At 35.7% G+C, this 17,887-nt stretch overlaps 1 protein-coding gene across 6 annotated transcripts in view; it reads left to right on the forward strand.

Moving 5' to 3' along the window:
* The first annotated feature begins 2,837 nt into the window (after positions 1–2,837).
* The window catches only part of l(2)gl (LLGL domain-containing protein l(2)gl), a 68,356-nt gene continuing 53,306 nt past the window's right edge, over positions 2,838–17,887 (forward strand). For 2 of the 6 annotated variants that reach the window (XM_089734289.1, XM_089734288.1), the window contains exons 1-2: positions 3,224–3,379; positions 3,447–3,539. In XM_089734289.1, the coding sequence (XP_089590415.1) occupies positions 3,377–3,379; positions 3,447–3,539 (96 nt within the window). In that variant the 5' untranslated portion in view covers positions 3,224–3,376. Of the gene's footprint in view, positions 3,018–3,223; positions 3,380–3,446; positions 3,540–17,887 lie in introns of those variants that run through there. The other 4 variants (XM_089734285.1, XM_028187951.2, XM_089734287.1 and 1 more) reach the window with 3 other exon arrangements.

Consider the following 17,887-nt stretch of genomic DNA (forward strand, 5'->3'; position numbering starts at 1 on the left):
GTTAAAGCACATTTTAGGAAATAAAGACAATCATTTGAAGAAAACATTCAAACCGCTATCGAAATCAAAAGAACAAAATCTCAAATACTTGAGCCAACAATACGAATCGTGGAGATTTGTGAATATAAATTCCTCAAGCCAATTATTTTCTCAGTTAATTGGTCACTCAAAAGCTCTATAAGTGTGCCTGAGTGGTAACGTTGGACTTTCTCCTCAATTAAAAAAAATTGTAGTAATGTGCATAAACTGTAATATCATTTAAAACTGAATAAAACACGCACAGACCGAACTAATAATTGATATTTTTTATCCTGTCCACGCCTGTCAGGATATTAGAGCGATATTATAAAATCATAGTATTGTCATTAGCCTTTAACCCGCCTGCTAATTTTCAATTCAATCGTCTTCAAGTTAGTGAAAATGATGCTCAAAGATTCAATTACATACAAAGAAACCACACACATATAGGTACATACAAGGTACAAACATACCAAGCTAATAAAAGCGTCTTACAATACAAGCTCGCATGAAATAAATGTAAATATGTAATGTAAATGTAAACACTTAAGATCAGGTGGGCCGTGAGCTCGTTTACCCACTTAAGCAATAAAAAAACCCACATGTTTAAGTAAGTACCGATGGCTGGGCATGTGGTAGGGCTGGGTACAGCTGTTGTTTAGACCTTAGGTCTCAAGGTGGGTAGCGGCATTCACGTTGCGATGTATGTGAATTCGGTAACCACTTAATATCAGATCGACCGATGGCTCGTTCAATCATTATCATATTCATATCATTATCATATTAGACCGCAACGTATAAAGCCATTTGTATAACGACAAAATACTAGTAAATTCATTTAGGAAAATTACGTAGGTAATATAATACGGGACGACGAACCCTCTTCAAGTGTGGACTTGACGAAATTGAGGAAATTAAAAGCAAAAAACATCCCTCGTCGTATCCGCTATTGATTGACGTGTCGCCTTAGACTTGTCGTGTCGTGAAGACGTGTCGCTTGGATTCAAACTAGGCTAGGTAAATTATGAGTGCTAATTATTATGGCGTATTAGCGACGAAAACATGAATTAATTCCGTTTCTATGAAGCGATGTTATCTCAAAGACTAACCAAATCTTTCAATCCCGTTTTTGCCGGACAACCGTCGGAGCAACGTGGTTTGTGAGAAACGTGACCTCCATGTCGTCATGGAGCTTAACACCATCAGTAAGTATCTTCTTCTTCTTCTTCCAGTGCCTCTTCAATCCTGAAGGTTGGCCGTTAGCTTTCTGTATTCCTTTCTGTCAGCAGCCAGCCGGAACAGCTTAGTATCTTCAGTCGGCATTAGTCCGCTATTTCGAGAAAGCGGCACGATACGGAAACTCTTATCATGGCCGCAGGTAATTACATTGCCGATCCTGCGGACCGAATGGTAAACGGTCGTAGCCCTAAGCGCGTCACATCGGATCCTGACGATCCACTAACGGTGCTTTTAGGTACCTCAAGCACCGGTCACCGTTCTCCTCGAACCCGTCGTTCGTTACGAAGGGTTCGGCGAGTACAATCCACAGATACAGCTCAGTGAGTTTCTCGTCGGATCTTCTCAGTGGGTCGCGTTCCCGACGCGGTGGTAGATTTTGCGAAGCACTGCTCTTGGTATGGCTTGTGTAAGAAATGCCACCAGATTAGAGCCACGTGAGCTCACCTACTCGCTTGGAGAACGTAGTATAACCCCTCGAGGTTACTGGAATAGGTAGGAAAAAAAACTAACTGTCGATAGACAACCAATGATTATTCAGAAGAAACAGAAGTAGGTAACTTTGGTCTGCTCTAGTTAAGACTGCATCTCCCTAGTTATATATTCCTCAGTAGTAGTAATATCTTTATCTTTCCATTCTAATTTGATCTACTGATATTTTCCGAGTGCAATAAAAAGTATTTACAAGCATTCTAACTAAAAACATTCTAAAAAGATCTTCCACCCAGTCAGCTTTATCTTTTGTAAACCAAAATGCTTAATTTTGTTATTCGGCACGTGTTTATTAAATAAATTTTCTTTAGAAAATGATGTACATACGTATTAGCACCATTCGAATTATTGAGTGTATTATCTATGATTCGAATTTTGAACATAATAATATTTAAAAAAAATGTAGTTGAATGACAATGACTAGATTTTAGAGGCACTTTTTAAATATTCGCATGTATCAAAAAATGTGGATCGCAATATTGATTCAAAAAAGAAAAATATTTGGATTTTTTTATTATTTTACAAATCATTTTAAATTCTTAAATTTTGTACATTGATTTACAAATAAGATTCGTCTGTTTCTAAACGGATTATTTGTGGATTGACAAACAGGAAGGCCGTTTTTAAACGAAATAATAGTATTGCCAGCAAAATAAAAAATACTGTACTTTTTGGTAATGTTTTGAAAAGACGTCAAGTTGGATCCATTAAAAAAATTGGAACAACATTTTTCAAATTGTCAAAAGAATGTGATGTTTCAATAATTCAAGAAAATAGTGTAATAAACCAGTAAAAACATATCAGATCCCTCTAAAATTAAACTATGCGAAATTCAAACGAATATTCGTGGATAACTTGTGGTGTGTCTAAAATAAAACAAATAACAGAGCCTGTAGAGGCTTTAAGGTGATGACCAATGCTTAGTGAAAGACAGTTAGGCATATTTATTTAGTTACTATTTTTATAACTCAAGTAAAACAGATAAGAGTATAAAATTTTAAAGTTCTTTAAAGTTTCTAATTTCAAATATTTTTCACTGTCAATTTAAAAAAAGCCGTGGAATTAAACATTTTAAAATGGTAACTCTGAGCCTCACGTCATTCGAACATTAGTGTGGGTGCGTTTCGTGTGCGCGCGTCCATGAATTTGTGATTTGATTTGAAAAAGTGACTTTTCGTGTTTGTGTGTAATTCTGACGCCGTTTGTGAGTTGTCTGTCATCTATCTAAATTTGGATTTTATAACTAAAAGTTCTCAAACTGTCGTCTCTGGGTACGTAATATACAATTTCGGTAACAAGTCACTACTAACAGTACTAACGTAAGTTATTAAACGTTGCATCCCAGCGAAAATGCAGCAACAGACAGGCGTTGTCTTGTCATGTTTTCAAGTGGCTACTCTGGATTTTGGTCGAAAACGCAGAAATTACTGGTTTTCAGAGCAGTTCGTTTATCGTTTTCCTTATCTGACGATTTATCAAGCGATTTGATGTCTCATGTTATTATCTGGGTGCGGGATACCGTAATCGCATCGCTGTGTTGAAACATAAAAGCAATTGTCATTTGCCAGTCGGCTTTTAGATGCCGGTGTGGGTGCCAGTGTTTACCAGTCGGAGAATGCAATAATTGATAATGGTGGGGGTTTCTTCAAAAAATTTGTTGTTACTACGTGTGCCGTGGTTAAGTGTAACTTCTGTTGCAGGCAGGCAGAATGTTGAAGTTTATACGCGGCAAGGGCCAGCAGCCCTCTGCTGAGAGGCAGAAGTTGCAGAATGAACTATTTGCATTCCGAAAGGTAAGTCCAATTAACCAAGCAAAAAGGCCCTGTCGCTACTTGAAAAGTTTAACTGGACTGAATAAAGCTGACCACACATAACATAATAGACAAGAATTATATGATAATGAAGTAAAAAAAATCCTAGAACATGTTTTTTAATATATTAATGTAGTCAACACATATAAATAGAAATCAAAGTTTATATGTAACAGCAATAAAACCTTACACTTATCATAATGACTGACTAAGTTAATGAAAAATAACTTACAAATATTTTCAATACTGCAATGATGTGACATTTATATCATATACAATTAGTCACATATTAAAATCTTCCTCAAGTGGCTATTACACCTTGAAAAACTTAATAAAAATAAATTTTGAAATAGTAAATTGCTTTTATAAGTAAACCAAAACAATAATTAATTTCTATCTTGAGATGTGATTGAAAATAATAATTTCATCTCTAATTCGTACTTAAGAATTGATAAAATGAGAATGCCAAATGATTATATTCAGTTAAAAATGTCATAAATACGAATAAGTAAGGATATTATTTGAGTATTGTTATTAATATTTTACCTCCTATCAAAAGATATTTAAGTAATGGTTTTAACTTTGTGCGATCAGAAAGAAAATAACCATATTAAATTAAGCAACCCAATTTTATTGAATAGAAATTAATATAAAAATGGAAGGAGATCAGTTCAATTAAAAATCATTTAAAAAAAAGTACCAAACATTTTCAAAGTTAAATATTTAAGTGACGATACTATAGAGAGGCTGTGACTCATTATCCACCTAAGTATAAGTGGATATTACAACTTATAGACATTATTATTAGTGCAGCAGAATAATGGCTTTAATTATTAACTTTAATTATTTCCAACCTTACCCCTGATTGCTTGGTGTCATTAAATACCAGATGCTAATTGTTGATTGTGTCGAGTTTTTTTTTTTACTAAAATTAAAATTGAAACACAACATCATTGTCAACATAAGAGACATGGGCCCCAACTCAAGGACTGTTTGTGATTTATTGAAACTATAACAAACTGTTAGCCTAAATTACAAAATGTTTATTTTCTTTAATCTTATCAAGTAAAGTCCTACAGTATTTGCTTTGTGATTAGATGTGCTAGTGTATTTTTAAGGTGCCTACAATTCAGTTTGTGTGAAATCAAATTGGGCCACGGCCATAGGAATGTTATGATGTTGTATACATCTTATCATGATACATTACACCTCAAAATCATTTAAAGTACAAACATAAAGTTAACTTTGATGGTAAAATTATGTATTTATATTTAATATACCATACCATTATATATATACGTTTAAAAGTACCATGATATACTTATATTTCTTCTTGAATAAATAATAATATCTTCAACTCTCTGATACCCACTGTTGGGTTGTAGGTCTTCCCTTTTTTTATGTCATAATGCTCCATCGCCCACTATTCTCATCCATATGTCAGTTTCTCCTCAAAAAAACATTAATGTGATGCAGATAATTTGAAACTCATGTATTTTTTTTTGTAATGTTATATTTACCAAATGACATTGTAATAATTGTGTTGTTGTATGTACCTGAACAATGTCTTAAATTTCCAATATAATAATTTAAATTGAATTTGATTCTAACATTGCTAGATGATTATCCTTTTTCAAGAATTAATCATCTACAAAATTTGCAAAATATTTTTTTTTCCAAATAAGTGATTTTAACCTAAACCTTATGTACATTCATGTTTTTCTACACAAACCTAATGATATATTTAGGAACGATACTGAGACCTTTTAGGGAAAGGGTTTCAAAAATTCCCACTAAAGTGCAATACACTTCTCCCCTACTCTCAACAAATATTATTTTCCTAAATTTAATAATCCCAGCAAAGGCATTGTCGGTCAGCTGCGCTACTGTTTGTGTTGCTAGGGCTTAGCTATTAGTCATCAAGCTTAATTCTCATTCAAGCAGATGCACTCTAGATGCGAGTATTATATTTTAGTATAAGCTTAAATTTGAATACGGGCTTAGTTTCTCATTATTTAAAGGAGATTATGAAGTTACTAAAACGTTTATGGTAAAACTAGCGGCCCGCTCCGGCTCCGTTCGGGTCTTTAACAAAAATTTCAACGATATTTGACGTTGTTTTATTTTTTTAAATAAAAGAACACTTATTGCGCCATAACTATAATAGTTAGACATATGTTGTCGTGACACTTTTTGTAGATAATGTGTTCTACAAAGTCGTACTACATTATTTTATTCTATCATCAATAGTTTTCGCCGAGAACGCGATGTAAAGAATATTTTAGGTAATATTTTTACACCTTGGGTTATATTATTGGAGTTTCAGTAAAGATCCCTAATTTAAAAAAAAAGGATTATAGCCTATGTCACTCAGAAATAGTGTAGCTTCCAAACAGTGAACGAATTTTTCAAATCGGTTCAGTAGTTTCGGAGCCTATTCAATACAAACAATCAAATCTTTCCTCTTTATAATATTAGTATAGAAGTATAGATATAGACGCGCGGTTTTTGTTCGTTTTTTTTTTTTTATTTCGAATCGATGTCCAGTTTTCGTGGACTGAAGTCCCGATGAAGTGCTTTTAGAGTTTAGATTAAAACGCTGTCAAAAATTAACGAGTTACGACCGAGAAAAAACATGAGTTTGGATTTCCGCTAATGTAATGTATTGTGCTTCGACAAACAGCACTGAATCACTGGTCTTATTCGTCATAATACCTACTTATTACAACTATGCCCCGTTTAACTATACGAAACCTGACACGATGACAACATTCTATAATATAGACGATTGTCAAGTCAAGGTCGGCGATTTTTTTTCCTGTTTTAACAGAAATAAGTGCGAAATAAGAAATTCGATAATAGGCTCTTTTTTTTTCCTCTACCTATGCTGATATCCTTGAGATGCTATTCCAGCTTCTCCTTGACGTGTAGATGTGCTCACGCGGCTCAAACCGGAGTGTTGCTAACACTCGCCCTGGCTAGAGCAGTGCTTCGCATAATCTACCACCGGATCGGAAACGCGACCCACTGAGAAGATCCGGCGAGAAACTCAGTGGACCGTGTCTATGGGTTAATTTACTCGTCGACCCCTTCGTCCCAAGCGACGGATTCGGCGAGGACGGTGACCGGTGCTTGATGTACCTAAAAGGACTGTTAATGGATCGGGAGTATCCGTAATGACTAACAGGCTCGTTGAAGGCACAAAGTAACGAACGCGCGATGGACAGTCTGTTAAGTCTAGTCGTTTTTACATTGTTAATGTCACAGGCGTTAAAACGCTTCAGCATTCCGCGCCCGGTAGGTTTCCGACTCACGGATAGTAAGTAACCACCACAAACAGTCAGCAAAATGCTGGATATTTACCCGTCTTTTAATCTTTTGCAATAAGAAAATATTCAACGTACACTAATGCAATAAATCTTCGAAATATAATTTACTAAATATCATAATATTTTATGAAATTAGCACGTTTACAATTAATATTAAAAAAAATGAGATTGTCTTAGTTCAGATACCATCATATTTAGGCGAGATCGCTCTGGCTCATTTAGTTTTTTTTTTTTCGTTTGTTTGACGTAACTTCGAACCTCTGATGGTTGTTAATAAATTGATATCAAGGTCGACGACATATTGTTTCAATTTAAATCGCACATTCAATATCTTTGTGATTGGTGCGAGTAATTTTTCACATGAAGTTTAATTAACTTTTATGGCGTTTCTAAAAATGTCCCAATGTTTTTTTTGCCTTTTCAAGATTTGACTACGTTGTATTTTCTTAATATTAAGGAGATACTCTTTGAATTGATAACGTTTTGACAATATTGTGAGAATTTTATCATTGCTATCTCGATCCACTCAATAATTAATATAGATCATTCTCTAATGCACGCTATATTTAACCGTATGATCAACGAATATGGAGATATAGAACTGTAAACAGTTTTGTATGCCAATCGTTTAAAAAAATACTTTCAAAAAAAATAAAATTGTAGTCCTGAAATGGTTTTGAGATTATGTCTGAAAAGAAATGTCAGTGTAGATACATAAAGTTTTATTTGTAAAATAGTACTCTTTATTTATACACGTTTAAGGTTCAAAATGAACTGCGACCAGGGAAATCGACAATAAAACCTCGTATTTGGTCGGTGCTTAACTTAGGCTGTATCGTATGCTGTGTGTACAGTTTGAGGGCGTTCTAAACTTCTAATATTAAACCTAACAATGGTCCTTCATTCGTTCAACGTTCATTAATTCAGATTTGGAAGGTAAAATTAATAGCGTTGCCGCCAGACTCGGGATTCTTGAATATTTCGAACGCGTTACCAGAAAGCAAGTTGATAATTATGTAGAAATAAATCCGAAGGTCAGAGTCCTATGTGTTGGACCGAACATGTCCGGGCCAATGCCACCAAGATTAACCACACTGCCGAAGATTGATCTAGCTGGCGGACTGCTGGACGTAGGCCTCTCCCATAGTCCGCCACAATGAATGATCCTCCGTCTTCCGCATTCAAACTCCTCAAGCATATCGCTGCAACTCATCGGTCCACTGGACAGGGGGACGCTCAATACTGCGCTTACCGGTACGTGGTCTCCAGTCCAGAACACCTCTGCTCCATCGGCCATCGGTTCTGCGACACGTGTGTCCGGCCCAATACCACTTCAGCTTGCCAATCTTGAGGGCTATATCGGTTACTTTGGTTCTTCAACGGATTTTCACATTTCTGACTCGTACCATCAAAGAAACTCCAAGCAATACCCCTGTCCATGGCACGCCAAGCGACTTTGAACTTACGGACTTACGACCAACGATCAATGTCCACGTTTCAGCGCCATATGTCATGACCGGTAGCATGCAAGCGTTGAAGACTATTGTCTTTAAGTATTGCAGCAAGCCGGCGGACTGTTGTCCTTAAAAAAATTTGTAACTTCATAATCACGACCTCCAGCATCGAGAGAACGAAGCAAGGAGGTGGTATTTCATTATAAACAAAACGGAAGTTACCCAATAAATACTGTAAATATGAACCGGCAATGTACACACACACACACACACATACACACACACACATCGAACGACACGCAAACAATGAATAAAACACTAAAATTTCAATAAGTTCTAAGAATTAACAATTGTGTACAAACCGTGTAACAATAGTATCTCGTTTTACAATATTTATCTGAGCTTTATCAACCGATAAACACATTACAATTGATTAACTTCGTTTTTGTAACGAAAAAGCCGAGTTTACTTGCACTTGAATATTTAGGTTGCGACTTATTTTATGTAATAAATACATCAAATATACCGGTGGTAGGAGCTCTTGTGAGTTCGCACTGGTAAGTACCGCCACCCTACCTATTTCTGCCGTGAATCAGTAATGCGTTTCGGTTTGAAGGGTGGGGCAGCCGTTGTAACTATACTGAGACCTTAGAAATTATATCTCAAAGTGGGTAGCGCATTTACGTTGTAAATGTCTATGCGCTCCAGTAACCACTTAACACTAGGTGGGCTATAAGCTCGTCCACCCCGGTAAGCAATAAAAAAAAACATCAATTTGTTGGTAGCAGTCATTAGTTTGTAAGCCCCTAACCGATACGTCGGCCTGCTGAGTTTCTCGCCGGATCTTCTCAACAGGTCGCGATTCCGATCCAGTAGTAGATTCATTCGCAAAGCAACTGTCCTTAAGTTGCTAAGTCCCCAGGCTGATGAGCCCTTGCTCGCCCACCTGTCCTGCTGAAACTCTGACCTCCGAGACACCAGTAATCCTTCATTCATAAAAAAAGTTCGTAAGTAAAGTTAGGCACTGCTCAAAATTAATAGGACTGTGAGCTAGTCGGGCCATCTAATTCCATCATAAACACGTACAAGGTGTATTGGAATTTCTACTGAAAATAAAGAAACGTAAGGCCTAATAACGATCGTTTTTTAATGTCACTAAGGTTTTTATTTATTTGTACGCAATGTACAAATGACGCTCGGAATTCCATTGATACATACGAACGCAAAGAACGTCGATCATTAATTTAACATAAGGTTACGAGAACGGCCAACGCGCATTGATGCTTTGAGCTTATTTGAAAATATTACGCGATAGTGTTAGCCTATTGGTCGAAATTCGAACAAATCACCCAGACTTTTAGATTTAGATAAACCTAATGATTTTGCACATTACTCTAAACAACTTTACTAGTGGTAGGACCTCTTGTGAGTCCGCGCGGGTGGGTACCACCGTTCTGCCTATTTCTGCCGTGAAGCAGTAATGCGTTTCGGTTTGAAGGGTGGGGCAGCCGTTGTAACTATACTTGAGACCTTAGAACTTATTTCTTATAGGAGGGTGGCGCATTTACGTTGTGGATGTCTATGGGCTACAGTAACCACTTAACACCAGGTGGGCTGTGAGCTCGTCCAACTATCTAAGCAATAAATAAATAAAAAGGTGCAATTATAAAATTAAGTACCAATTTTACCGTTTAATCTCACGTTTTTAATGTCATTATATTAATTTCTTACTTTTTGAATATTTTACGGTCTTCGTGATCACGGACAGCGAAGGTATTGTTGGTTGAAATTGGAACAATGCGCAAACTACAGTCATTTTTTTATCAAGGTCGGTGGCAGCATTTACGTTGTAGATGTCTATGGGTTCCGGTAACCTAAGTAAGTGATATCGTCCACCCATCGAAGCAATAAAAATATTAAAAATAAAAAATAAAAATATTTCTAGACTGTTACGTTGCATTTCACAATAGTATCTTGTGGTGAGTCAGTTTGTTTGGCTTGGATTTTCATCTTCACGATAAGAGCTAGAGTGTTAGATAAGCGTATTTAATTAATAGCGTTCTTAATTATAAAAAAAAAAAAAAAATTCGCCGTATGTCAAAAATCTGTACAATACTCGTGACCTACGGCAGTCCATAAGCTGCATTCAGTGTCTATTAAATATCATTATCGTCTAATTAAAACTTACAAGCCAAGCTCTCGTCATCTTTCACCCTTCAGAACCATATTAAAGTTTAAATATTTGATTTGTAAGTGTATTTATGTATATTTATGAAATTTTTATTATCCGTTTCAAACATCTTCTTACTTATCTGATCGCTTCTCGTGTTTCGTATCCTATTTTGACTTGGTTTCCCAATCTTTTAATTTATGTCATTGGCAAAAAGTAAAGTACTACTGCCAAAAGAAGAAAAAAAAAAAGAAAAAAAAAAGCCGAGCTCTCGAGTACTAAGTCAATTAAATGCGATAACGTTAAACACATGCTGAATAAAGATGAATGAATGAATCATGAGCGACTAAACAAACATACACCGTTGAAAAAAAGCTTTAAAAAAAACACGAAAATATTTAATTTGTTATTATCCCAGTAAAAATATTAAACCGAGGTAATAAAATTAAGATGTTGTCATCGGTCCGCGACAGTTAATCGGGGTTGCCTTTAGTCTGTGATATTTACATTGAAAGATTTTTTTATATAGACGTAAACAGTTTAAGGTAATAAAAGTGCATATTAACAAGGAGATAAAAAATAATCATTGGTGAGTATTTGGGAGCTTTTTTTTTATATTCACAGAAAGACGTGTAGTATTTTGGTTTCATCGGTGAGTGTTTGTCATTAAATAGAGATATCACAGTGAAAATGCCATTACCCACCTTGAAATGTGCCCTATTATTTCAATTGGATGTATACAGAACGAAGTGGTTGTGCCCATATATTATATTCGGATTCAAAATACACCCTTTCATCGGAATGATAAACAAAATAAATGCGGAAATAATGTAGTCCTTGTTGACGACTGTGATTGTTTTCGATCGGTAATAAGACTACGGACTAGCTCTCAGTTGCCTTATATTAACCACGACTCTTAAGCCGGTCACGAAACGAAATTTAGATCAGGACTATCACTTTCGTAATTCGACTTTATCCTCCAAATGACTTCGATAGTGATACGCCGAGCTATGGCAACTTCAAGGATCCCACTAACTACTGTCAACCTGTATTGGAATTGACGCGTCATACGTAAGTGCATGAACCTATGTCGTCAGTTTTATTTATCTTAAATTCATTGCGTTCCACTGCGAACACGCTTTTTTTTTCTTTTTTTTTATTGCCCTTGTAGGCAGACGAGCATACGGCCCACCTGATGGTGAGTGGTTACCGTCGCCCATGGACTTCAGCAATGCCAGAGGCAGAGCCAAGCCACTGCCTACCGCACTGGGAGTTCGCCTATTGTTTCTTCCAGATTGTCCGGCTTACAATTAATACCTAATTGTTTTTTTTACAATGAAGGTCGTATGTGATTTTAAATAAACTGTGAAATAATTTCCAACAAACTTCATAAAAACGAACCAAACATTCGACAATTTTATTGTTACACAACAAAACTCTAAATGTATCTAATGGAGAGTGCTTAACGGTAGGCAGCGGCTTGGCCCATGGACTTCAGCAATGCCAGGGATAGACTCTGGCATTGCTGAAGTCCATGGGCGACGGTAACCACTCACCATCAAGTGGGCCGTATGCCCGTCTGCCTACAAGGGCAATAAAAACAATCTAAATAAAAATTAAAGCTTTCTGGCGGTGACGTCATACATTCATTAAACGCGGCCCTAAAACGGCCCTAATGTTGTCATGTTACAGTGTGGCCACTAGCGATAATCCGACACACCCGACCTCGTTTGTCGTTAGTAGTCTATTATTACTTTTATCTATATACAATTGGGCAGTAAAAATCACATAAAAGATAAGGACACGTGGTGTTTTTAAGATTTTGACAGAGTGCCTATATAGTTAATATAATTAGATAGTAAGTACCTTCAAAAAAAGAATCGTTCCATTTTGTATTGGCAGTTTTTGTAAAGGTGTAGCTAGTACACGGTATGTAAATGATTTCACTTAAAAATACTACACGTATAAAATAACTATTAGAATAATTCAAAAAAATTTACAATTTACTAAAGAATATCAAACTTAGTTTTAGTAAAATTTAAGCATTTAATACTGCAGTCATGTTAAAATAAATAGTATGTTTTGATGATTTTGATATTCGCAACCAACCTGTCACTAAACTCCAATAGAAGCATATTAAACAAGAGGAAGAAATGGAAAACAACTTTAAGGCTTAATCTCGCCCGTGTATTATTCGTGTTACAAACATCAGCATTCCGAATAAATAACGGGATTTTTCGGAATCCAGTGTACTGATGTAAACGTGATTAGATCTTGGCTTACGCTGATGATACAGCAACTGTTTTCCTAGACCCCGCAGCTTGTCAGAAAATTCTAACGCTCATACCAATCGGAGAGGTACTAAAACTTTCCCAACACATACGGTTACTGTGCGCCAGGGATAAACCGAAAAAAATAATGTAATATTCTATTTAGATTCTTATCTTATTCGCATAGAAAAGTTTTTAATGATAAGACACCTATCAACGCTGGGTGATCTCAATACACATGCATAGATCGTTTTTAAGCCAGTTATGCAAATCAAGATTATATCTGTCAACCTCGGAATAATTAGACGGTCGTTCGTATCCACTACTACACACTCGTAATAGTAGCAAAAACTAGAAGTATTTTGTGAGTAGAAACCAACCACCAAAATAATATTTTAGTTATAATTTTGCTTACTCACGTACGCGATTGTCATACACTCAATCATCCGAATCGCTCGGGCTATTAACATTATAGTACATATATTACGAACCGGCTATCAACCGTAAATGCACATGTATTAAATAACTATATATCGAAACCTATTTATAAAATCTTTCATTGTAAGAGCTAATTTTAAATCACCTAAAAAGTATTTCGTGAAGTAAACTAATAACTGAAAATATAATTATTTTATTAAAGCAACTGTCACTTTTAAGATTGTTCAAGTTTGCATTTGATCTCACGAATAACTTTTATCTCGTAATTGAAATGTAAACCCTCAGCTCGAAGTTACGTTTTTTAGTTCAGAGATATGAAGGATTGGACAGCCGCTGCTTATCAAAGTACCATTTAATTTGACAAAAAAATATTACAGATCTTATCAGAAATACTCAAGGCGAGGTATTTTTTTCCCTACCTGATCGCTGGTAGCCTATGGGGCTATTTTAGCTACACGCGGATTGGTAGGTGAGCTCATAGACTCAACCTAAGAGAATTTCCTAACACTAGCCCTAGCAACAGCAACGCTTCGCAGAATCTAACACCGCATCGGAATCGCGACCCAATAAAAATCCGGGGAGAAACTCAATGGATTGTGCCTATGGGGATGGGGTGCCCTTTAAGAACTTATCATCGCAATTCCTTATTAGGGAGACCACTATTAAATGTATGAAATTTATCTGATTTTTTTCCATTGTGGGTGTGGACAAGCACACGGCTCACCTTAACTGTAGTAACTGTAGTGCTAAAGACATAACCAAGTCGCTGTCTTCAGCTAAAGATTTCGAATATCGCTTAAGGTTTTTTCAAAACCGGATGATATGCTAGTTATATTCATCTCTTGAAACTCTTCTAGTGATGACTTCTGCTCCGGTAGCGAACTGTGAAATTATACCCAAATATATCTTAATATCATAAATAATATATGAGATTTAATCATGAAAATCTTCTATAAAAGCGTTCACACTATCTTAACTTTAGTTTATTCAATAAATAAAAATGTATGTAGGTATTTGGTGTATATTTAAATTATACAAACGCTTATAGAGTTCACTGCTAGTAGTTCTAATATTCTGAATCAATTACGTCGGGTCGGTCGAAACCGCATTCCACGTGCCAGCACCGTTGTTAGATTTTGCTCTTCTTCTTTTTTCATTGTTCATACAGAACGTTCGTGGCCCGTCGAGTTCCCTTCCACAAATCGTCGTGCTCTCTCGGACTGTTTTCATTTGAGACATTCTATTCAGAGAAGCATTCCAAATGCTCCTTTCACGTTTTATGATGATTGGTGCTGTGAAAACGAAACATTTGGTTAGCTTGCTTAGTAATCGCTGTTTGAAATGAATTGTTCGGAATATCTTCCAAAGCTGAAATTTCGGTCAATTTGACTGCGCACAGTCGGTTATCATGATAATACGTTGTGTGGTTCTAATTATATTTATTTAATGTTAATATTAAGGAAAAAAGTTTACGATTAAGGAATATACCACAGAATTAGGAGCAGCGCTCTCAAATTATTAAAACCAACGCACTGCGATCGCCAACTGGCATTTTTAGGTGTTAGAGCGTTTCCTCAAACCGCATTGGTAAGATTGGGACTTTGATCTCATATCAATACAAGTGGCCATATTGTGTTGTGATATTTGAAGACTCCGGTAACTTCTTGACCTCGACCGGTTGAGTCATAAGCCCGTATACCTGTAAACATAGGTACATTGGCGATATTAACAACGTAAAAAGCCAAAGAGTTCGCGTAAAAGTGTCTCATAGATTCGATAAGTATTGGGTAAAAAATCGTTTGCATTTTTGTATCTGTTCATCGCGTTCAATTTTCTTGGTTGATTCAATTGAAGTCAATAAAGGCAGATAGGTAGGTCTGGTATATATGAAACAAACATTATAAAATGTAGTGATAAATAAGGAATCTATGCAGCCAAGCTATTAATTCGTGAACCTTATAGAATTGAAAAAGAATAGCGAAAATCCGTGAATGTAATTTTAAAATTTCGACATGCATTTTATGGCTTACTAAAGGTGCTTTTGATACTGTCCAGATGTTTATGCAACGGGTTCAGTTAAGAAAGAGGCTTCGGTTATCAATACGATGTTGCAACTGCTGCTCCGTGGTCGCTCTGTTTCGTAACGAATGTATACATTTTAGTTACAAATAGACTAGTTGGCTTAACAAGAAATTGAAACGTCTTTGCTAAATAATGCTAAAAGCATTGTAGGTTTTGAAAAATTATGTGGTGTCGTGGGACACCAGGTAGGAACGAAGTTCCTTCGGCTAATGTAGAATCGACACATATTGCAAAAAAAATCGTGCTCAATTTTATGTAGGTTTTCTTGATTTTTCTCTTCAATTTTGCTGATTAGTTTTTATTTAAGTACAAGAAAGTATTTAGGAAATTCAGTATTTTAGGAAATAATAAATTACTTAAAATAAAAAAAACATCGTAATTCAAATTATCAACTAAAATAACAAAATATGTCTCTTTATTTTTGTTTGACAACATAAAATTACATAGAAATAGAAAAATAGAAATAATAATAGAAAGAGAATGGATGAGAGAACGAAAAGAAAGAGGGAGAAAGAGAAAGGTATTATACACTACTCGCTTGTGTATGCGACTGTCGCGCCTGCGCACGTCTCATTTAATGGTTTTATTCCACGCACTTTTTTCCACATATTTTTGTTACGGTTTTACTATCACATTTTTTTCAGTTCGGTCGCGCAGCAAAATCTCTATCCCCTCCAAGCCTGCCGTAAGGAACTTCGTTCCAACAATCACCAGTCACTTTAAATACGATTTATCACAACATAGTATAAAACAAAGTCTCTTTCTGTCCCTATATCCCTATGTATGCTTAAATCTTTAAAACTACGCAACGGATTTTGATGCGTTTTTTTTAATAGATAGCGTGATTGAAGAGAAAGGTTTATATGTATAATAACATCCATTAAATAGTGGAGATATCAATAATAAATTACAGTTTCCGAAGCGAAGCGAGGGCGGGTCGCTAGTTTATAATAATATACAGCTTGCAGTTGTAATAATGTAGAATGTGTCGCATTAAGAATCACGTCTGACACGGTCTCAAAGCAATCATAGCATCGTCAATGTGTTATGACAATGGACATCATATCCAATTTACGCGGAATACTTGCGTCAAACAAGAAGCGTGCCTCGTTACACGGGGGCACATATCTTAACCTCCATTAAGAAGCGTCATCGCTAGAACGGTCTGCCTCCCACGGTTTCCTACTTGTTCCAGCTATAGCCAATTCAGGCTAACTATTATACCACGAGTTCGGGCAGATATTTCGTCCAATTCCCGAGGGTGGCGGTTTCCTATTTGTCAGTCTCGTTCCATTTACGTTAATTGGCTTCCTGTTCTAAGTCTTGGCGTGGTCTTGCGAATCGGTTTTAGAATTACTGGATATTATAGTGACTTGTAAGATATTTAGGATAGTGGGTATTAAAATTTTGATTTCATGTGCTTTGAATTTTTCACACTTGATGATTTGGTGTCTTATCTATCTTCTATCTATCTATCTATCTATATATATATAAATGAATTGCTGTTCGTTAGTCTCGCTAAAACTCGAGAATGGCTGGACCGATTTGGCTAATTTTCGTCTTGAATTATTTGTGGAAGTCCAGAGAAGGTTTAAAAGGTAGATTAAATAAAAATAACAAATTTTGTTTTTCCTTTGATGTGTCCCCCGTAGGACGGATTCCTTTTGTTTGTTTTAAGTTTATTTTATACAAAAGTTTAGGTCTTTTATTTATCGATTGAGGCACTAAGAAGTCTGCCGGGTCAGCTAGTTTATTATAAAAATGTAGAGTAGTAGAAGTTCGAGTTTTTATCGTTAAAGTTGCAGAGACTTGACGTGTAAAGATAAATGTCTTCCTGCGATTGTACATATTATGTTGAATTTTAAAATATTTCCGTAATAAGTCGCCGGACGATAAGGCTCAGGTATTGGCGTTCATTCACACCGCTAACCGCCGCGCGTCCATTCCATCGTTACATTATAATCGCGATACGGTATCACTATGCTAATCAAATATTTGCAACGGGATATGACTAAAACGTATTTAAAACGTTTAGTTGATAAAATTTCAAAGACTAGAGGTCCTGCAGTAGTCGAAATTCGACTATAATTAATTAGAATTGTAAGTTTGTACACTATTATGATTGTATTTTATACTTCTATAATCACAAATTTCGCCAAGACTACACTATAAAAAATATTAACAAAGACAAACAATATTTAATCTATTCTTAATTTGACAACAGACGTCAAAAACCAAAGTTTGACAATAAATAGTATCCATGCGTGTGTGCGTCAAATACATGGTATGTAGTGTGTGTAATGTTTTCTTTATTGATTTAATGTATCTTTTATGCATTATTTAAAAAAAAATAGCATTGTGCACTTCTTCTCTATATTCTCTATAAGTGTGGAAAATTTCATACTCCTCCGTCCCCGCAATTTTCGTAAAAAGGGATACAAAGTTTTTGCTCCACGTATTAATATATAGATATTCGTAAGGTAAATTCGGCAATGGGTTTACGAACCAACAAGTCAGAGGATCGTTTTCGAGCCAAGCTCAATGTTTTGTTAATCATAATAGAATTATGACGGTACATGTGCTGAAT

This window comes from Bombyx mandarina, chromosome 17, assembly GCF_030267445.1.
Source record: "Bombyx mandarina strain Sakado chromosome 17, ASM3026744v2".
Taxonomy (NCBI): Eukaryota; Metazoa; Arthropoda; class Insecta; order Lepidoptera; family Bombycidae; genus Bombyx; species Bombyx mandarina.